The following is a 23,485-nucleotide window of genomic DNA, read 5'->3' on the forward strand; positions in this document are numbered from 1 at the left end:
AAATTGACATTAATTTAGCAAACAAAAAATCTAGCCAAAGGAGGAAAGAAATAACTTTTTTTTTTTTTTTTTACAATGGACAATTCAGTGGCTAGGGTTAATGATTGGTCTGGGCTTAGCAAGATTTTTGTCGGAAATTCTCAGCTCTTAAGACTCAAGAAAACTGAAGATTGTTGATAGGATCTGGATGCTCTGACAACTTTGTTGGCTCTGCTGATGATGATTCAATGATGTGGAACTGATGGGAGCTGATGAAATTCATAATCGAGTTTTGCTTTGATACCAAAATTTGATGCAAGACATGAATGAATCACAGAAAGTTGAAGACAAATAATTGAAGAGAAGCTGGAGAAGAGAAGAAGCCAAGAAGAAGAAGCAAGTACAAGAGAAAAGTCAAGAGAGAGAGAGAGATTGATATTTTGATATGTTTTCTATTTTGATTTTAAAAAGGTTTAGATTAGGTTTATCTTGTTTTGTTTTTGTTGTGTCATAAGCAAAGGCCCATTAAAAGCCCAAGAGCCCAAAATATCTTCTTGGGCTAAAATGCATAAATTTCAAGTAAGCAAGGCGAGGGGGTCCCACACAAACGCGCAAACTAGATAATTCTGACATCCGAAAATTTCTCCGATAAGATAATCAATTATCCATAGAGAATTCTAATTCTAAAAAGATTTCGAAATATTGGGATAAATATCATCCCTAAGAAATTTAATCCCCAAAAAAAGGCAAGATAAACGTCATCTATAAGAGATTGACGTCATCTACAATGATCAACAATCCTAGTCCCTGTCAAACTAGGGATAATCAAAATAGACGTTATCTACAATAATACTATTTCAAAATTACTAAAGATTATTCCATATTCCTCTATAAATAAGCAGGCACTCATCCCTGAAAAGATACGATGTCTCTAATACTAATTTCAATACAATTTTTATTATTTCCAGTGTCTGACTTAAGCATCGAAGTGTTTGCGCATGGACCCTCCCACGCCCTCTAAATGTTTTCTTTTTTTTGCAGGATCAAGTAGCTTGACGACGACATTTTCATTCAAACAAATTTATTGTTGTAATCAGGCAACAACTATTTTGATTATCATAGTTGTTTAGATGACAATTTTATTTGATTTAGGGATTAGATAGAGTTACATTTGATTTTAGAGATTATAATCATACTTTGACTAGTTCTCTCTCTTTCTCGGCCTCTTTTTCTCTTGGCTTTTCTCTTCTGCTTGCCTCTTCTTTTGACTCATTTTCTTCTTCTTCTGAATCAATTCTCTATCTTCAACTTTCTGTGATTCATTTCTTTCCCACATCATATGGCCAACATCTATAAAAGGAGTATTTGATCAAATGGAGGCCCGATCAATGCCTTGCTATCAATATATTGCAGTGGAGCTACTGCTGGCAATCCAGGACTATAAGGTGTTGGAGGACTTTTGCAGAGAGCATGGATGCTAGATTGAAGGAATTGGATGCAGCAACTTCTCTACTATGGAGTTCCGGACAATATTTAAGGACTGCAGTGCTGTGGGAATAGAGATTAGGGAAGGTGATACTTGAGTGTGATTCAGAGGAGGCTCTGCTACCATTCAAGTTGATACAGGTCACATAATCAAAACCTCCTTATCATGAAAAGAACATCAATGGCAACAAAGTGTTCCTCTCAATTATGCCATATTCTAACAAAGGAAACTGGTATACAGATAGATTAGCAACCAGGGTCCACAGAACTTAAGGCACCATACAGTACAGCCACTTTTGGCCTGGGATGTTAACTGGAGACCTTTCAAAAGAGTTTTTCCTTAGTTGTCAGCTCTGGGTACCCACCAGAAGATATGGCCAAGGCTAGTGATGATTGGCAGGGATTGGTGGTGTCTTGTATTGATATCTCTAATTCTAGTTCCACTCTCTAACACTCAACTATTGATTAGCTCACACCTTTTATCATCCAAAATTTCAGATCTAAAACAAGATTATACGATGGAAGGAGAAAATTGCAAATATCAAAGGCACTAGTCAATTAAGAACCTAACTTTGTGAAAGTCCAATTTCCTTACAAATGCAATCTAACTAGAATGCATGGCAAAAATACAATGTCCCTAGCATAGTTTAGAACAAGAGAACATACCTTAAGCCTCTTCAGGTTCTCGTGCAAGGCTTTCTTAGCAATCTCAGACTGTTGGGAGATTGGCATTACATCCAAACCAGGCAATCCTCCACCAATGCTCAGATTAGCTGCTGTACTCAACACAGAAGAATACAATGCTGGGGCAGGAGGATACGCGTATGTTTGTTGCGGGAGGCTCTGAATTACAGGCACGGCATTGCTCACTGCCCTACTGGACCCATCATCCATTCTCTTCCCTAACCCTTTTCTGAACTGTTCTTCTTCCCAAATCTTATCCTCCTCATCTTCTTCTTCATCAGCACCAACTTCCCTAGCCTTCCTAAAACCCCCATCCATTGCCCTCTCATCAACATCCTCGAACACGCCCTTCTTCCCGCTCTCCACCTTCTCCCCCAAGAAGCCAATCCTGCGCTGAAACTCCGGCTCCTCATCGCTCAACCCCTCCGCGGCCCCGTGATTGCTCCCGGAATCCAACGATATATAATCCGGCGCCGCCGCCCGCGACTGCCGGAGCCGCTCCCTCTTCGCTCGAATAGCATTGATTGTTGCCTGGTCAGGAATCAACGAGCCCGATGGGTCCCCGCCTCTGCCCAACCCAATCGAAGCCGTACGATCTGCGGCATCGTCAAGGTCCAATTCTTCGACTTCCTTTAGGGTTTCGGCAACCGGGTCGGGCTTGACGAGGCCTTTCAAGACAATCCGGGGCTCCGAGGAGGGCGGAGCGGGACGAGGAGCGGCTAGGGTTTTGGTATTCTTCTGGAGCTCGAGTAGGGCTTCTTTGGTGTAAGTGCCGGCTTGGGGCTGGACGTTAGAGGGAACAGAAGAGGCGGTGGAGGAAGGCGTTAGCCGGTCCTTCGAAGCCGTCAGTCTGTGAGACGAAGCGGCTGAGTGCTTGGCGAACCGAGAAGAGGAGGATTTGGAGGAGGGGCGAGAAACGGGCGGCGAATCGTTGTCCTCGTCGTCGTCCGCGAAGCTGAGGAGTTTTTTGGGGGCTTGCTGGGTAGGCTTCTTGGGTTTAGTGGCGGTGGTGGAGGTGGACTTCGATGAGGGTTTGGTTGTGATGGCGCCCTTCGCGTCGTCGTCGTCGTCGTCGTCGCCAGCCCGGCGGCGGAAGTTTCTGGCCTTGCCGCTCATCTTTGGCTGCGGCGGCGGTGCTGAAACTGCGAGGGCTTACTGCGTCGCCGTCGATGGGTTTGTACTCAACACTATGGGCCGGAGTTTCTACTCTTAACGGACCTCGGCCCAATTTATTGAAATGGGCCGGTACGGAACTTTAGCCCTTTCGCATGAATAAATAATAGGAAAATTTTATTACTAGCCAAGTTCTTGCTATTCGTAACCATAAGTACAAAAAATTATATAATTACTCTTAGTAACTATTTTTATTACTCTTCACAGCCACTAAAATTCTAAAATTACCCTCTTCTACATATCTCATATCTCGCGCACAGCCACAACCCACACATGCACACTCGTCATTGCCTTCTCTACTAGTCGTCATCTTCTCTGCTCTGTCACCTACTGTTTGTTTGTCACCGAGTTACCTTGTCTCATCGAAGTTTTCAAGTAATGACTTTAGATTTTTTATTTTGTAACGGGTTTACGTTCGGAGGTTAGCGATCGTATGCAAAGAGTTTGTCTCCTACCGTAGGGGTTTAAAGGCGAAAGCGGTGGCCACCTTTGACCTCGGGGGTTCGGAGGCGGTGGCGGAGAAGGTGGGCCCCAGATTCGGTGGCAGTGGTAGGCCATGGTTCGAAGGCATGTTAATAATTTTCTAGTGTGTTATATTAAAAGTATAATTGTATAACTATAGTACGTGATAGAATAAGTGAAATAGAGCGAGTTGTTCCTTCTCCATCTCGGTAACGTCCCACTAATGAGAAAGCTTGAGGGTACTAATCAGCCACTAGATGTATCCATTTCAAAACCAGTACATGCACCTATTTCAAAGCCAAATTATGCCTCACTATCTATTATTGCTCCTAAGTATCGCGCCAATGATCAAAAGCAACCATCTTTTAATATTTTTTAGCAGAATGATATTTCTAGACCATTACTTGGAGTCCCTGAGGATCCATCAATTCTAAAAAGTTTAAAAAATCACGTTGCATTTGCCATATAGGCAGGAGATGTAAGTTATATTAATTTTTTTTGTAAATTTATTATTATAATTTAAATAATTTCAAAGATATGACTATAACATTATATGATGCGGCTATTATTTTGAATATTTCAATCACTAAAAGACTTGTATATATCCCTCATCATTTGACAGGTAATGAAGCTCGTAAATTATTATGTAGTTTACTTGGAATTTTAATATATACAGCAGCATAACAGAATGCAGAAAATTGAGAACCATTTGTAAAGTTAGATTGATAGAGAAGAACATTTATATATATATATATCAAATTCAGTTTCAAATGAAGAGATCTAACATGTTAGTAGAGCATATCTGTTATTTTTATTAAGCTGTACCTTATTTGTAGATAAGAGTGGTATATTAGTTTCAATCGCATATCTGATATTGTTGGATGATTTGAATATGACTGGTAGTTATGCATAGGGAGCTGATTACCTAGAATATTTGTATAGATAACTTGGCATTGTAAGTAAACGAGAGGTAAAGGGTATCGCTGAAAATCTTATAATACTGGAGGTAATTATTTCAATTTCATAACCATATACCATATATTTACATATATTTAACACATATTAATAATTATTTATATCAAATGTACACAAATATGGGTATAAGAACACTTTTCATTTAGTAGAAATAGATATAATTTGTTATACAGTGACGAGTAGTAGAAATAGATACAACTTATTATACAATGACGAGCAGCCACGGGCTCTCCGTTGGATGCATGTTCGTGATACTGATATTTTGCAATCTATTAAGGAGCAGATTGATGCTTTATCACCAAACGATATATTTATCCTGCATATTATGATTTTACAAGTTAATTAATATATTCTAAAATTAAATTTCAAAATAAAAAACACTTGCAAGCAATTTGGATGTCGTATTGGAGGGCTCGTGCACATCACCCATTACCGAAAATTATATTTTTCTCAGGTTGTCTGAAATGTGGAAGTGTCATAGAACCATATCATCCTGAAAGGAAATTACGACAGTTTAGGTATGTGCAAAATATTCCTTCACCCCCATTATCGCTTGTTGAAACTAAGCAGTGTGCGAGCACGGCATCTTATCGGATAATTTATATATTTATTGATGATAGTTAAAATCGATGAGATATTCATTTATTGCCACCACATCGACGTGGTAAATATTCTATATTTTTCATGACAGTTTACACATGACTATTTGCCATGATATGGACGTATTACGCATGAATTCATATAAAATCCTATGCGTCGATCAAGATTTGATAGAAGTGGCGAAGATATAGTCAGTCTTACTAAAGTAGTAAAATTTCAAGTTAATATTTAAGTTATTATTAAATATAGTTGATTTAAATTGAAAAAAAAAATTGATATAATTATTTTTTTAGCATAATCGACTGGCATTATATACTCTTAATCGCACAATATCAAATGCAGAGCCCGTATCTCCTAATGAATGGAGAGAAATGTGTGTTGCAATAAATGTTATTTTATCCTCTCCTAGTGGCTTCAATTCATCGCCATCGTATGATACTGCTGAAGCGTCGACATTTGGAGTGTCAACATTTGGTACATCTCAACTCTCGACATAATCAAGTTCAAGTTCAGTTCGACCACCAATAATAGTTCAACCACAAAGAGCATCGAGAATTACTTATAATTGTTATTTGCGGTATTACTAAATTATAACTTTCGAATGTGGCTTAAGTTATTTGTAAGAATATTTCATTTTAGTATTTGTTGTTAGATTTTATTTAATTTATGATAAAATATCACAAATTTAATATAAATTTTGAAGAAATAAAAATAAACATAATTTTATTATGATTTACATTTAACTTAAAGAAAAACTAAAATTAAAGAAACATTAACTCAAGAAAAAATAAAACTAAATAAATATAAATTGATGGAACTTAAAAAAAAAACTCACTTTCGTTACATTATTATTAATTAACAAATAAAAAATAAAATACTCCTGAACCCTAGGGTTCGAAAAAGCCAAATGTGCCCAAACCCCAGGGTTAGGGCAAATAAATAATGCTATGAATAGACATAAATCATCAATCTAAAATATATATATTTATAAACTTTGATCATTCGTCACTTAAATCAAAAACATCTTGTGTGATAACATTTTTGTCAATAAGAGATAGAAAAGCTTGAATTCAACGTATATATGATGTTTCTTATTCACGTGCAATATCAGATCAATATCTATGCCAGTTGTCTGCAATGGGAGGAATTGGTGAGCCTGGTTTAAGAAATACCTAACAAAATGATAACACAAAACTATTAATAGCAAACTTATAACAACATAACTATATAAATACACAAATAAATTATTAAATAATAATACTTGCACAAAATGATAATTATCAACAAAATCGATAGTAATAAACCTATGTTGTAGTGCTAAAGGGGGGATCGATCTCAATGGAAGGTATGTAAGACACTACAATTGAGACAAATAAACTAAGACAACATTGTATTTTGAAGCAATTAAACGGCCTATATCAGGTAAAGTCATCCAATGCTGGCAAGGTGCAACGTAGTCAAAGCAAGATAGTGTGTGCATTAACTCATTTACAAGCATAGCAGATCCGTATAACTCTGTATACTTAGCAAGAAAAGTATGCAACTCTCCAATCAGATTCAAACGAATATCTACCCAGTTGTGCTTGCTCATACCAAGTAATGCAGCAATGCATAGAACCCACAACGTCCATCCGACTCTACATTAATAGCATTGTATATAAAATGTTGTATCTTTGATAGGAATGAATCATCATAACCTAGCAATCTATGTTTGACATTGGCACGATAAAATAAAAGTTTACCTTCATTTGGTGTCTTAATTGAGCTCCGTGTTGTTGGGGATGCATTATCATGACCAGACTGTACTATCTCAAAGTATGATGGATCGCATCGGGTGGATGTATCAACTTGAACTTTATTCTTTGATGATGGCTTACCTTTTGTTCAAAATTTCACGACTGGTGGCATCAATGAAGTCGTAGATGGATCTACTAATTCTCTCAACTTCTGTTTCAATACTATTTTACCTGCTACTGTTCTAATTGGAATATGTTATATATGTTTTCTATCTTAGGATTAATAGTGAGTAGGGATGACACATCATTAGAAGCAGTCTGCCCCAAAATTTAATTTTGCCTAATCAAGGTGCAAAAACGACAAAGGAATTGCTCGTCCATGCATCATCAACTTTGTAATTTCATGTGCACAAAGCAAACCATGTGTGCTTCTGATCACGCATCCACATGCAACTTTATCCACCCCAATTTTCTAAATTATCCATGTTTGCTTTAACACCATATTCATTGTATTTCTTGATATAATACCCTCTCAATTCATTGAAAATTCCTGTCTTGAAATTATGATGTACCAACATTAAGCTATTCTCAAAAGACCCATTGTCTGTTACAACTCAATAAAAGAGTTAATAATTATCCATGATGACTCAAAGTCACATTAAGATGATTCAAGATATCTCTTTAGCTTCGCATGTGCACTCTCAACCCTTAAACAAAAACATATTGATGTATTAGATTCATTGGAGACAGTATAATAAAAATAAATAAGGATAACATTTGAGTTTCATAAAGAATACCTATTAGTAGTAACATTGTCAAAATATATTACTTTATTTGTTCATGCTGCAATAAATTTTTTCTTATAATCATTCAACCATGGTATTTGATGAAGGGTATAACCGAAATTATCAAAAGAATGAGGCTTTAGGGTACACTATTGCAGTCTTAAGCGACTGAATCAATCAGAGGAAGTACCCCGAACCCTAGATAGCCAAGGAAAATTGTATAGTATCGACAAGTGATTCGAATTATGATTTTTAGTGATGAAAGAAGTGGAATCGAGAACAGTTTTCGATACAACTAAAATGCAGTTGCAAATTAGGCTTAGAAACCGAATTGATATAGAAGATCTCCGAGAAGTCAACAGTAGCCTGATGGGGCTCCGGTTTTTCGTAAGGAATAACCCTTCAGTGGTTTCAGGATGAAACAATAGCCCGATGAGGACTCTGGGGCAAAATCGTCATTATCGAGTAACTTTGAAGTTATTAAATTTGCGTTTTCAGTATTATAATGCAAATTAATTTTAGGTTTAAAGATGCACTTGCAATTAGAGATTTACCCGAGTAATATATAGTTATATATATATATATTCATGTACGTGTGTGCTGGTTTAAGCGAAGCTTCTAGGAAGCTTCATGGCCAATTTGCTTGGAGTGATAGCCAAGTTTAGCTAAAGGAGTGATGGCTAAGCTTGCTAAAGACGATGGGTCGGTGGGATCTCTATAAATAAGGGTCATTTGAGAGCATTGAGAGCAAAATGGAAAAATAAAAGAAGAAGGAAGCATGGCAGCACCGCGAAGGCAAAGGCAGCGAACATGGGCAACTATGGCAGCAAGCCATTAACTAGGTGATCGAGAGGGAGCTGGGCATTGAAACTTGTGGCCGGAGGCAGCCGCGAGAGAAGCTAAAATTGTAACCAAGCTGTTCGCAGCAGGCGAACAGCATCCATGGCTGCAAGCCACGGCTATGGCAGCACGCATGGAAGCTCGGATGATAGCCGAACAGTAACGAGAAGAAGGCGACTAGGGGTTGCGCGGGGGCAAGAGGGATCGGTGGTGGTCGTGGCAGGCGTTGGAAGTGGCCGGAGTGGGCCGCACAGCAAGTTGCGGCCATAGCCGCAAGCTTGCTGCGGTTGGGTAGCATCCATGGCGACCGGAGCAGCTGTAAGGATGGCTATTGGAAGGTGGGGCGGCGACTGGCGGGACTAGGGAAGGCCGATGAGGCCTACGGCAAGCGGCGAGGCAGGTGGCTAGAGTGCGAGCAGCGGCGGGCAAGCTAGTTCGCACGGAAGAATAATGCTAGAGGAAGAAGATGAAAAAAAAAAAAAAGAAGAAAAAGGAAAATAGAAGAAATAGAGGAAAATGAAGAAAAATTAGGAAGAAGCTTCCGAAAAATCCCAGAAAATTCTGAGAACTAATTTGAGGTTAATGGAGCATGTTAAAGGCAGGAAATTATTCAGATGCGCATTTTAAGGCTTAGCATGCATTACGAGGCAAAAATTGACTTTTCGCATAAGGTGAGTAGTCTGACTCTAGTTTTACCCTTGTTTTGGAAATATTTTGGTGTGAGTGTAGTGAGTTCAAATAAGCGGTCTTACCGGAACTAGGGATGCTATGCATATGCGTTTTATTCATGTATATATGGCATCATTTGCATATTGATCATGTGGTATATCGCATCAACTGTGTTTACTTGCAAAAGAGTCGGTGCATGGCGTGTGAATTTCATATCATCAGAGTATTGATTTTCGTGTCGTTATTGGGTCCATATGGGACGAGATGGGGTCTTCTTGAGAATGGGACAAGGTTAATCCTGGTGAACGAGTGACATGGTAGGGCACTCGAGAGATTAAGTATGTCGCGGCAAGGTCAACCCCAACGGTGTGTGGAAGGTGTTTTCCACGGGAGGTTGAGTATGTCAGGGAGATTTCTCAAGATAGACATGTTTGCATGTGTCGTTTTGTCTGTGTATGCCATACTCGTATGTCTTCCATGCATTTTGTAAACTGTTTCATACCATCACTTAGATGTTTTATCATCTAACCTGGGTTATTGCCCCTGGAACGTTCAATGTTCCAGACAGGGACTGCTGCAAAGGCAAGGACATGACTGATTGAAGGTCAATGATGTTTAGATCGATAGTCGTTGTAGCTTTTGGAGGTTCTAGTATGTAGTTTAGCTTGTGTATGAATAGTTGTATGATAACGCTGTTATCATTTGGTCATTTGTATTACATATTTTATTATGGAAATACTATGTAAAAACCTCGATGTTTGATGTTAATGTATCCGCTGCGTTATGAAATGTCTTGTTTAGTTGTTAAGATTATTGATCTTGTTAAGTTAAACGGGCAAGACTAGGGCTTTCAGGATCCTGTATGTGCATGTGAAGGTTGTTCATGGAGTACCGCGCATGATGAAGTTATTTAAAAAAAAAAAGATTCCCAAAAATACCCTTATAGTAACACTCCCAACAAGACGGGGTGTTACAATAGGGCTGCTGTACAAATTAGTTTCTGAAGCTCACGGTCTTACAGCGGAATGCATACCACTGTAAGACCGCTTTAGGAATTGCTATCTGGAGCTCACGGGTCTGCAGCAACAAACATACTGCGGTAGGGTTCAAAGCTTCATGAAAAGGCCATTTTAAGCCCGTTTCAATCCAAATCAAAGAGAGATAAACTCCTTCAAGGTGCATGACTTTGATAACCTAAAAATGACTATATAAAAACTTATTCGTGGGAGATTTGGGGAGTTTTTGGAAGGAAGAGAAGCGGACAGAAGATTGAAGACTTTACTATTAGCTTGTATTTTTCTTTTCTTTCTCAATTCTTTGCTATGGATTCCAACTCTTTTCTTTTTCTTTTGATTACAAGAATGCATCGCTAAGTGTTTATAGTTATGGTGAATGATGAAACCTCGACTTCTAATGGTTTGATTTAAAGTTATTCAGTTTGTTATTTTCTTATCCATTCGGGTTGATTGTTTGTTATGTTTATAATGTCGTTTTGATGCTTGATCACCATTGAAACGTAGTTGTGATTTGTGTTGCTTTCGAGAGATTCAATATGGATTAAACATGGTAACAAACAACGTAGGGTCCTATAATAGGTAGAGATACTGTTATGCCCTATGAAATCATTTTGTGATAATCTTCGTGATTGAATGCATATTTATATGTTCGAAGATTAACTAGAGATAGTTAATTTCATATATATACATAGAACTGAATGACCATTGAGAGAGGCTTTTGGTTGTAATTGTATCATCGATTTTCAACCAAAGATAAGGAATAACAAGACCCGAGTAATGAATAATTGAATCATAGAAGGCCGACGGTGGATTCACAAACCTTAGTGCCTTAGTCTTGTGAGTTTTAAATCGAAAGAAATTATTCTAATTGCATATTTTATTCGTAAATTAGTTTTCATTGCAGTTGAAGTCATTGTTAATGTATGTGTTAGGTTAAGGTTAAATCAGTTAGAGTAAACGTCAAAAGTTAGTCCTCATGGGTACAACACTTTATTCACCACTGTATTACTTGTCATGACCCGTCCACTTGCGGTATAGAAATAGGGAGAACAAGTTTTTGACGCCGTTATCGGGGACTAACTCTTTTGATTATTGCTTTGATTGATATTAGGTTTGACTGTTAAATTTTGTTTTCATTATTTTCTGGGCTAAGCTATTTCAATTTGTGTATATGTAGGGATTGAGATAGGGCATGAGTCGTTCAGAACGTACGGATATTTGTGAGTTCGATCCAGAGATAGAAAGAACGTTCCATCAAAGGCGTTGTGAACATAGAGCAAATAGGGAAGAGCAACTGAATAATATGGGTAACAACGTCAATCAACTCGTTCAAATGGCGCATCCCATTGAAGTTAATGAAAGAGATATTCAGATGGGGGACTTCATGATGCCCCCTAGTGATTGAGAACCGGTTAAGTATAATTTATCCTCTTTACGGGCATGAAAACTTTCAGTTAAGGCCGGACGTGATAAATCTCTTCGCCAACAACATCCCATTTTATGGGATGAGCGAGGAAAATCCACACTATCACTTGACTCAGTTTCTAGAGTATTATGGGAATTTCAAGTATCAATGAATTAATGAAGAGGCACTTAAGATGCGTATTTTCCCTCACACTCTGAAGGATAGGGCTCTAGAGTGGTTAGACTTATTACCACCGGGCAATATTACTACATAGGCAGATTTGGTACAGAAGTTCGCACTCAAATACTTCCCACCGGCCAAGATCAACAAGCTCAAGCATGAAATTTCAACCTTCCAACAAGCCGAATCAGAACATTTTCATGAGGCATGGGAACGGTTCAAAGAGTTGTTGAGGAAGTGTCCAAATCACAGTTTTCCATTACCAGCTCAAAATCATTATTTTTATGCCGGTTTAACTCCTTACAGTCGTTTAGCGGTGGACTCTACAACAGGTGGTTCTATTCGAAATAAAACAGCCAGGCAACTTCATGATCTTTTTGAAACAATGAGTGAGCAGTTTGTAATGTGACCGGATAGGAATTCACATAAAAGAACACCAGGAGTGCATGAAGTGGATATGAGTACTTTAATGCTAGCTAAGATTGATGCTTTATCAAAACAGATGGAAGCATTCAAATACACCTCATCCGCTAATATGGTGCAAGGATCTCATCCTATTTGTATAACTTGTGGGGCAAATCATCTGTCGTCCGAATGTCCACTAGTCATCATGGATCCTTCTTTCACAGAGCAGGCCGCATATGCACAGAACTTTCAACGTTAGCAAAATTTTCAGTGGCAACAAAATAATCCATTTTCTCAAACGTACAATCCCGGCTGGAGAAACCATCCTAAGTTCTCCTATGGCAACAATCAGAATAGTCAAAATCCACCAAAAATGGGAAGACCACAAGAAGAAAGAGGAAGGTGGGAAGAAGTAGTTTCAAAGCTTCAAGAACGAAGCGACCAAACTAACGTAGCTATTAAGAATATTGAAAATCAGATTGGGCAGCTAGCAAAAATCTTAACAGAGAGACAACCGGGCATATGGCCTAGCAACACCGAGGTGAACTCGAATGAGCAAGTAAACGCAATCACAACAAGGAGTGGGGTGCAGCTACTAGAAATTCATGTTAAAAGACCAGGTGTGGCAAAACAAAATGGTATTGTTCAGGAAACAACAGATCAACTTAAAGAGCCCGAAATAGTAGCTGAACAAGACAAGGTAATTCTACCATCGGTTAAGCCATATGTTCCTCTAATTCCACACCCTCAGAGGTTGCGCAAGCACAAGATGGATAAGCAATTTGAGAAGTTTTTGGAGGTATTCAAGAAACTTCATAATAATATACCGTTTGTGGATGCCTTAGCCCAAATGCCCAGCTATGTGAAATTCATGAAGAAAATCTTATCAAATAAGAGGAAACTAAAGGAGTATGAAACAGTCAACCTAACGGAGGAGTGTTTAGCCATCTTGCAGAAAAAGCTTCCACCAAAACTCAAGGATCCAGAGAGTTTTTCTATTCCTTGCACTATTGATGAAATTAATTTTGATAAAGTTTTATGTGACATTGGTGCAATCAAACTTAATACTTAGTTTTTCATGAATAATAACAACATAATAAATATTGACTAAAAAGTAAAACCCCGTTTTTTCATAATCTCCATCTTCAAGTTATTCCAATATGCTGCAGAAATTGGGTTCATACCAATAGTGTCAGTTTCTATTATCTTCATTTCATATTGCCATTCATTATTCTTTTCTTCAACTTCTACCTTCTTTTTTTGAACTTCTAATTGCATTTCTTCAATTTCTAACTGTTTATAATCTTACACCAATGATATCTCCTATTGAGCAAACATTTTCTCATGCCAATCCGCTTTTTGTCGTTCCACTTCCATTCTTTGATTCTTGTGGTGATAATCTAGTATATCTTCAGCCCCGTTTTGCTTATCTTTGTTTTTAAGTTGTTTCTTCGAAACTTTTCTGTCCAATGACATATTGAGGTTGAGAGTAGACAATGATTCAATGTTATCCCCTAAATGTGGAGTTGAATAACAAGATTAACATGATTTGATTCAGCAGGACAACCAGTTCAATGGATTTTTGCTCTCTTATTGTTGGTGAGATTATCAGTTAATTTCTGCTCCATTTTCAAGATATTCCAACAATGCTTGTATTGAAATGGTCTTTCAATAATCTTAACAAACATTTCTTTTGCTTTATTAACCTGAAAAACATATGAAATCATTAAATCAATAGTTCAAATATTAAATCATAGTAGTGTCTATCTAAAAAACACTCAATCATTACATTATTTTGCTCGGTGTGTCCACTTTGTTGTAGTCTTTCAATTTGACTATAAAAATCAATAAATTTGGCACATTTTGCATTTATATCAGTCCAACGGCTTTTAATAGAAGCTTGCGAACGTTCTTCTTGATTGTCTCTATGAAGTTCTACGTATTTCAATATTCTATGCCAGAAAGCACCACATTGTTGTTCATTCCTAGTAATTGCATCTCTACTCGTGTTAAGCCACTCAGATACAATTAATTTATCTTCTTCTTGAGAGAAGTTCTTTGTCCTTTGCTATTTTCTCACTTTTGAAATGACTTCATCTTGTACTAGCGCCAATACTATTCGATTGGACCGCATATTGTTATCATATAAATTGGTGTTACTCATAAGCAAATTAGTGAAAGAACCGTCAAATTGAGAATCCATCTAAAAAATAATTAAAAAATATAATCAATTTAAAGAATGAGCATAAAATAATAAATTAAAATAAATTTTAACAATTAACTAAAATACTTATTTTAAATTAAAATCAAAATATATAATTCTAACCTAAAAATATCAATTCAAATTCTAACAATTAACTAGAATAAAAACATTTATATATATGATTAATAATTAATTAACTAAAATAAAACATAACAAGTAACTATAATTAATATATATAATTCTAACAATTAACTTTGAATAATTGTTTTGCAACTCCCCCAAGCACATATTGTTTAAACATTTATAATTGATTAATATATATATATATATATATTATAACATACCTTGAGTACCTCCAGAACCTTCTTCTTTGCAAATTAATTGGAAACATTTATAACATAACTTGGGTCCCTCCAGAATCTTCTTCTCTGCAAATCAATTGGAAACATTTATGATGATTAATATATATATATATATATATATTATAACATACATTGAGTGCCTCTAGAAACCTCTTCTCTGCAAATCAATTAATCCTACTCACGTCTCGCCCCCTCGCCCTCACCCTCCCCTTCGCAAGCGCTGCTCGCCCTCTCCTTCTGCCTTTGGTTTCTCTTGCTCTGCCTGCCTCATCTGTTTAGGTAAATATATATATATATATAATGTAAAATATAGCCGTTGGTCTCTTGACCGTTGGCAAATGCAATCTCTGATTTTCTTTTTCCAAAAGTTGTAAAAATGGCACCGGATGAGAGATGTTGCCATTTTACAACCTCGTATGCCATTCCCGTTGGAGTGGACATTTTGTATTTTGGGGTGCCATTTTGGCAGTTACGCCGATTGCACCCCCAATGGCAACTCCTATTGGAGTTGCTCTAATTTATTCATTAACTGTTGCATTTGTGATCGACCACCTTTTTATATAAGTCTATATAATTGGCATGCATTATATATAGTTTTGATGGTGACCACGTTATTCTCATCCTCTATTTTTAGGGTCATCAAAATATTTATAGATTTCACCAGATTCTTAGACATTATTTTTAAAATTTCTTTCTCTTTTTCTATAAGCCACCCTACATATGAATGACCCTCAAGTTAAGCAGTCGGTGCATGATTGTGCAATCCACATACAACTTTTAACTCTCATCACTCATTTAAAAATCTGATGCCAAGTAATTCAAATGGACAATCACACTTTTTTTGTGCATTCACAAGTAAGACGAAATAAGTTTTTTTAGGACCCCCAAATTCTAAACTTTTTATCACAATAACAATTCCATTTTCTTTTCTAACTTTCTTAGCCTATCCAATTACTTATTCTCTACTATCAAAAAGTTGATAGAAGAAAACATTTAGATATATTTTTTCTCTAATTAAAATAATAATTTTAAAAAATTTATTAAAAATCTATCATACCTCATTATTAGCAAACTGTTGAATAACATTAAATGATTGGTGAATTACAAAATTGGTTTCATTACCATCCTGATATAAAAGAAGAAAAACGAATAAAATACAAATTAAAATAAACCTTGGGATTCGGGAAACATGGATTTCCCCGAACCCTAAGATTCAAGGAATCCCAACTTCCCTGAATCATAGGGCTATGTTTCCCAAACCTTAGGATTGGGAAATTCGTGGATTCTCGAACCCTAAGGTCTAGGAAAGCTGGTGTTTCCTGAACCTTGGGATTCAGGAAATCTGGTGTTTCTTGAACCCTAGGATTCGGGAAACCTGAAGTTTCCCAAATCCAATTTCCCGAACTCCTACAAATAGATACTAATACATACAGATTTACTTACTCATGCGTCGAATGATTTGTGGCGTTATTTTTCTAAGTAGTTGTTATCTTTTTCGTCAAACTCTACCCATGTCGTCGTTAACATTTGAGTGTAGTAATCCATGGATAACTTTCATTGGCTGATATTCTAAGAGAAAATGGAATGGCTGAGTAATGGTGGGTGTGAAATAAGAGGAATGGGTGACCTCTCTACGTGAGAAAATAAATTTGTGATGATGGGTATGAAATATGTAATTGGGATGACAGGCATGAGATAATATGAAATAAATTACAGAGTTTGGCTGCCGGTGAGAAAAAAAGTGCGAAGGTAGGTGATTGCGTAATGTGGGTGGTTGAGCATTGAAGAAAATGAAGGGTAAAATTGAATTTTTGCTTTAGGCTATTTTAGGTATATTGGAAAGTAGTTGTAGAGAGCGAAAACTGTGACTACGAATAGAATTTCCCTAAATAATAATAGGTAAATCCCACCTAATACCCTTAGTAAAATAGTTTAGGTATTTTTTACATATTAAAAATAACTGCCTAAAATTATAAATTATACATCACTTTCCCTACTTTAGTGAATAAAGGATAGTCAAATTTTCAAATAATATCCAAAATACAATTTTCTTGTATTTATCTTTCTTATGTAATTATACAAAAAATAAAATAATAAAAAAACTATGGCTTTAGTTGTGTTTGGACGTTGATGGCTAAACACCACCAACACTGAAAGAACTCCATTTAGGTTTATCTATCAAAGCAGTTAGGCAGTTGAACTTAGGTTTCACTAGCCAACTATTTCAATAAAGAAATTTAGACATGATTTCATACATCAAAGCCTCCAATAAATTCAATAGAGCCCAGATTGGGCTCTTTTGCTTTGGTGGAAGAATTAAAGAAATGAACTAAATTTATCGTTACCATAAACTTTTTTCTCTCTCCTGATTGTTGTCATCCAACAAATTGAAGGTTTGTTTTCACATGTTACTAATCAACAAATCACTTTTGTTCATTGCAAATAAAAAATTAAACCACACTAGGGTTTGCTCAAACCCAAGTAGGTTCAATCTACTTGCAAAATCAAACTCAAGTCCAAAATTAAAGAGAAATAGTGAGAACAAAAAGAAGAAGAAAGAAATTAGGTTGTTGAAAATGTAACCATTATTATTGTAACACTCCAAAATTTTACAAATTTTTAAATTTGTTCCTTTCAACCCAAAATAGGGTGGTTGGACGTGAGTTTGTAGCAACCGAGAATGGACGCTGGGTAGTGGCTGGCACCTGTAAGCACTTTGATGCTCAAGTAAGCAAGAGATGAAAATGACTGAGTATCAGTAGGCTAGAAAGAACATACATTGGCTCTGGATAGAGTTGATCTATATAGAAGGAAGAGATATCCTCTTGCATACATGCTTGCACCGGGCGTTGTAGGGTGATGTGACTGGATATCCAGCATCAACAGGGCTTTTTAATGGTGGCATGGTGACGACATGACCTTTATTAAATATGGATGAGATCTGTCATTAATGAGAATTGAATTCTTATTAATGAGAATGAGATTTTGAGTAGGTACAGAAGTATCCAACATGCAGTAGTAATGATGGTTGTTGCAAACTGGCGCAGGGCCGAGATTAGGTCGTGGGCCAAGATAGAACTGGGCTGGACCAGGCTTGATTTGGGCTAGTATGGTCCACAACTCACAGGCTAGTTGGTCGTGAAGCGAGCATTCGAGCTAAAAAATGAGAAATTGGGTGAATTCGTAGTCCGACCAAGGTTTATAGCCGAGTTGGTGTTTGGACTCGGCCGGGATAGAAGGCCGAGCTGAGGCTTTAGATATGTCTGAGTTCGATGTCCGAGCTGATGTGTGGTCGTGCCTAGGCGGATGTAGGCCCTATAGGTACCTGAAGTCAACTCGAACCCTACGATGATGAGGTTCTATTGAGGCTTTGGCACGTAATGCATGTAATTTCGAGATTCAAGGCGTCACGCTCAGAAGATGGGTCATTGCAAACAAATAACTGACATCCTATTATTTTGCTCTTGGTTTTAAATGTGTAACAGATGGTGGCTTACTAGCGGTGGATTGGTGAAGGATGACCTTCAAAAGTCGAATGCGTTATGCAAGTGAGCATTATAAAGGCCTTCTTCAACCTAGAGTTTTCTGCTATTTGTTTTTTCAAGTTTTAGAATTCTTGCAATCTAGCAAGTTCTTGGTGCTTTTCTTTCGCCTTTGCGACCTACGATCGAGATCGTGCTTCCTGCTCAAGTTCCCCTTTCGTCCATGACTCAGACCAGGTAATTCCTCGAATCTGGATTCCTTTCATTACTGTGGGCTTGTGTTGGGATGTTGTGGGGGTTTTTGCCAAGTACGTGAGTGGTTTTTTCGGCTTCGCTCACCCTTCTACTTCTGTTTATCTCATCACATGTGCTCATGCCTGTGTATTCTTACTGTAGGCAAAATGGCACCAAAGCTTTTCAAATGAGGACATGAAGACTCTCTTTGCTTGCCTTTGTGAACTGTCTACGCCTGAGGTCCAAGTAGGCCCTAAATGTTCATTCTAGCCCAAAAAGGGGTAATCGGATCTGAGCTTGCAGCAATAAGGAATGGACTCTGAGGGATAGCTGTCACTTACAAGCACTCCGACGATCAAGTAAGTAAGAGATGAAAGTGACAAAGTATCAGTAGGCTAGAAAAAACATACTTTGACTATGGAGAAAGCTGGTCTATATAAAAGGATGAAAGGTCCTCCTACATGCATGCTTGCATTGGGCGTTGCAAGGTGATGAATTGGATATCCGGTGCCGACGGGGTTCCCTGATGATGGCGTGTCAATGGGACCCTCATTAAATATGAATGAGATCTACTATTAATGAGAATCTCATTCTCATTAATAAGGATGAGATCTGGAGCGGGTGTGAGAATATCTAATATGCAGCGATAATGATGGCTGCTGCAAACTGACATGGGGCCGAGATTGGGTGGTGGACTGAGATGAGGCTGTGGGCCAAGATGGAGTTGGGTTGGGCTAGGCTTGATTTGGGCTAGTACAGTCCAAGATTGTTAGTTTTGAGAAAAACTCATTAAATGGATGCATTGATAATTAACAAAAATGAATTTTGAAGATAAAATTCTTTTGAAAGGGTGTCATAACACCAAAGTTTTTTATGGAATGTTGGAATGTTAATTTATGAGAAAAATTTATTAAAAATAGATGTGATTGACAAATAAATTCAAAATTCTAATACTAGTGCAATTATCCAAAGTTCTTTAGGATTTTGGAGTGTCAATATTTAGAAGTTTGGGGTACTAGGAGAATTTTCTAAATCATTTGGGAAGTTAACTTTTGATAAAGTTTTTGGTCAAAAATGAGTTTAATAGACAATTATTAAAATTTTAAAGTAACAGTGTGATTATTAAAAATTTTGATATTTTAGTGGTTTGGCACAATAATTATTGTGAAAATAATATTTAGAATTATTTTTTAAATAAATATTGTAAAAATTGGAACTGAGATAAATTTAATTGATAATTAAATAATAGTACCTGTAATGAAATAGTGAGACTTGAAGATTTATTTGAGTTAGTGAATAAATATGAAATCAAATTGGCCTTATTTGAAGTCAAATTGACCCTATTGTCACGTGTTACCTATGCTAGCGACAAGGCTCCAAAATTATTATTTTTTTTAGATGAGTTATAGTCAAATTATTCTCTCATGTCACATTTTTCTCTTAAAAATATATTTAATTTAAAATAAAACCATAAATCACATTAAATTGAAAAGTCCAAAAAAAAAAAAAAATTAAGTCTTTTCAGTTTAGATGGTATTTCACTATTACGAGAAAAGACAAATTTCGAGATCTTAATAGAGGAAATAAAAAGAAAAAAAAAAGTTTGACTAAAGAGAAGAAAGCCTTTAAAAGAAGAAGTCTCGAGATAAATTAAATATTTTTCAAACACATTATCTTAAATACTTTATGAAAAATATTAAAAATTACCATACACAATTCTATAAGAGAATGCATTGTTATCAAAAGGGTGATTGTGTCTTTTTCCTGAATCAAATTACTAGGTTCATTTGATAAATATAAATGTTGATTATTATCTCATTTGTCGTAATAGTGTAGGAAGTTTTTTTGCATATTATGAAATTGTTGATATTTAAAGGGAAAAAATTTATTTTGACGATTTTACTAAGTTTTATCACTTAGTTCAACATATTCAAATGTATTACTAGAAGATCCGAACTCACTAAAAGAGAAATAGAAGATAGTCGGGTAGAAGTTAGTTATGTATTTATGCTTTTCCATATCTTAAAATTTCATCAATTCTTGTTAATTTTTTGTTTTTTTATTAACATGACTTGATTTGTACATGTAAATGTAACAATATGTTTATTACTTTATTTTAACATTTAATGTGTGTTTGATAATATGAAAATTTCATAAAAAATGTCACATTTATGAAATTGAATCACATTTTTACTATTTAACACTACATTTTTTATGAAGTACAGTCATTTAAAGCCTATTTTGGACATATTTTTCATGAAAAATTAATTATAAAGAGGTGATAGTTTTTATTTTTCATAAAAATTAAAAAATATTTTATTTTTCAACTATATGTAATCAAACACACTCTTAATTTTCAATTATTGCATGTCAAATTGGTTCGATCTAGATTATGTCTCCTACTATATTCTGATCTTTATTACCAAATTCTAGAATTTTGTTAAATTGCTAGATTAAGATCGATAGAGGAATTTTATAAAAATAAAAGTATGTTATTGGGTTTAAGAGTGATTTTTCAACCATAATACACCCAAAAGTAGGGCGTTAGGGGCTTGTGTCAAAAACAAAATTAGATCTCCTTTCCCTTTAAACTTTATATTATTGTTAATTTTCAAAATGGGCTTAAAAATTCCCCCCTAATAGAATTGGTTGTACTTTATTTAACTTGGGTCTGCTTTTCTTTTACACAAACTGGGCCAGATTTATAACCCAAGTTCATAATAAAACTGGGCCTCATTTACATGCCCATATCCACAAAAAATTCGGCCCATTTTTTCTAGGCTCAAGCCCAAACCTAGAAAAAGCCCATCCATAACCCAACTATAGAAGGTCCACGCCCAAATTACCAACCTAAAGCCCATTTCCAAATCAACCCCAATTGATGAAACTCTTCTCCATAATCAGGGCACAAAACTTCAGTGGGTCGAGTCTGAACTTAATTTAATAACGGAATAGAGTCGACTCGATCCTAGTTCCTATTGGGCCAGATAAGAGGAGAAAATGGCTCCTTTTGTGCCCTACTTTGATGAATCACAAAAGAGAAAGGCGGAGAGCCATTGTCGACAACGTTGAAAGGCAGAAGATAGTCAGTTAGCAATCGATGAGGTTGACTAACGATGAGAAGGAGATAGTGCTACAGGCGGCGTCACGTGCAAGGGATGAAAATAAAGACTGTTGTTTGGGGCAAGGTAAAAGCTTCTCGGTCGACGATGGCTCCCCAAATATCTATGTTGCAACACTCTCTGGCTATCAATGGCGCCATCATCGGTCACAATGACCTTTAGTGTCGAGCAACCATGGGTGCCCCTTTGAAGCTTTCAGCTTGCGCTTTGGCCGCCTCATGTATTCTCGTCTCTGTCCCTTCGACCTATATGGCTATAAGAAAAGAATACAGAATGTTTTGTATCAGAGATTAAAGATTTAGGTCTTGGATAGACTTTACTAAATATTTAATTTTAATTGTATATAGATTCTGTTCGCATCCGAATTTATTTGGGATGAAGGTCACTTGCAAATTAGTTAGACGAATCTCGAATACTTGCAAAATAGAAAAAAAAGAGAAAATATTTTATATTTTTAATGATTACATATGGTTCTACCAACTCTAATAAAATAAAGATTAACTTATCGTCAAAATAAAGATTAACTTATCGTCACTCACCGTAAATTTATAAAATGTAACTAGATCTTCTTTACTAGGAGTTTGTTTAAACTTGTTTGAAGTGCTTATCTCCTCGAGGATCATTGATGATGGCAAAAATTTTATTTTTATTTCTTTATTTTCATATATTTTTATATAATTATGTAAATTGACTTGAAAATATAGACTTAAAGATATATTTAAAATAATAAAAAATTTAAGGTGTCACACGAATAAAAAAGATCAAAGTACAGGTATTACATTGGCTCAAAAATCAAATTCAGAGATATAATTGAAATAATAAAAAATTAAAGAGTGTACAAACGAGTTCGTTCAGTTACCAAACTAATCAAAATTCACTAGTCGATTAAATCGGATTGGGGAGCAAAACAAAAATCGAATCGAACCGATTAAATTGAAAAACATAAAAAAATAAAAAAAAATAGAAATAACCAAGAAAAAATACACAAAATCTAAGAAAACGACGTCGTTTTATATATATTCAAATCAACATTGTTTTAATGTTCAGTTATTCTAATGATAAAACCAAATGAAAAACTAAAAATTAAAAATTGAACTTTTGAAAAAATTAACCGAACAGAATTGATGTAAGAAAAAAAATCAAATCGAACTGACAAGTTCGATTAATTTGGATAAACCAAACTTTTGCTCTTCTAAAAATTCAAATGGTCACCAAAAAAAAAAAAAAAACATTATGTCTGTATAAATGGCATCCATCCCCCTTGTATGTTTGGAATTAAGATATATTTTCTATGAATTTTATGATCATGAATTATTATTCTCCTACTATTAACAAATGACAATTAATTTTTTGTAATTTCCAAAATGTCCCTTTCCCTTCTTTCAATGTAAGTAAAGAAATGAATAAAAAAAGAAAGAAAGAATTAAAGCAAGTGGTGGTTACCATCAACTGAAGTTGATTGTGAATATTAGAGTTAAAGAAACATTAATCGCCTAAGCTTAACTGTCTAATTACTTATATTAACAAACTAACTGATTTAATAAATTAGTCAATTGTCAACAATTGACAACTAGGCATCTAATTCCTTATGTGTTTGATAGACCAACAAGAAGAAACAATATGGTAAAAAAGCATGCCAAAACAATGAGACAAACCCAAACCAATCAAGTCTTTGAGCTTAAGATAGC

The 23,485-nt window shown here is 35.9% G+C and overlaps 1 protein-coding gene and 1 non-coding gene across 3 annotated transcripts in view; both read right to left on the bottom strand.

The window, feature by feature from the left end:
* LOC127805767 (transcriptional repressor ILP1) overlaps positions 1 to 3,343 on the bottom strand; it is a 53,246-nt gene extending 49,903 nt beyond the window's left edge. For both annotated transcript variants that reach the window (XR_008024183.1, XM_052342533.1), the window contains exon 1: positions 2,131 to 3,343. Coding sequence is in view for 1 of the 2 variants with exons in the window: in XM_052342533.1 (XP_052198493.1) it covers positions 2,131 to 3,264 (1,134 nt within the window). In the remaining variant the exon portion in view is untranslated. The remainder of the gene's footprint in view (positions 1 to 2,130) is intronic.
* Positions 3,344 to 12,137: 8,794 nt separating this feature from the next.
* LOC127807036 (small nucleolar RNA R71) lies at positions 12,138 to 12,244 on the bottom strand. Its single transcript, XR_008024573.1, has one exon. It is a non-coding gene; the product is annotated as a small nucleolar RNA R71 (small nucleolar RNA).
* Between the last annotated feature and the right edge of the window lie 11,241 nt (positions 12,245 to 23,485).

The sequence above is a fragment of the Diospyros lotus genome, chromosome 7 (genome assembly GCF_014633365.1).
Source record: "Diospyros lotus cultivar Yz01 chromosome 7, ASM1463336v1, whole genome shotgun sequence".
Taxonomy (NCBI): Eukaryota; Viridiplantae; Streptophyta; class Magnoliopsida; order Ericales; family Ebenaceae; genus Diospyros; species Diospyros lotus.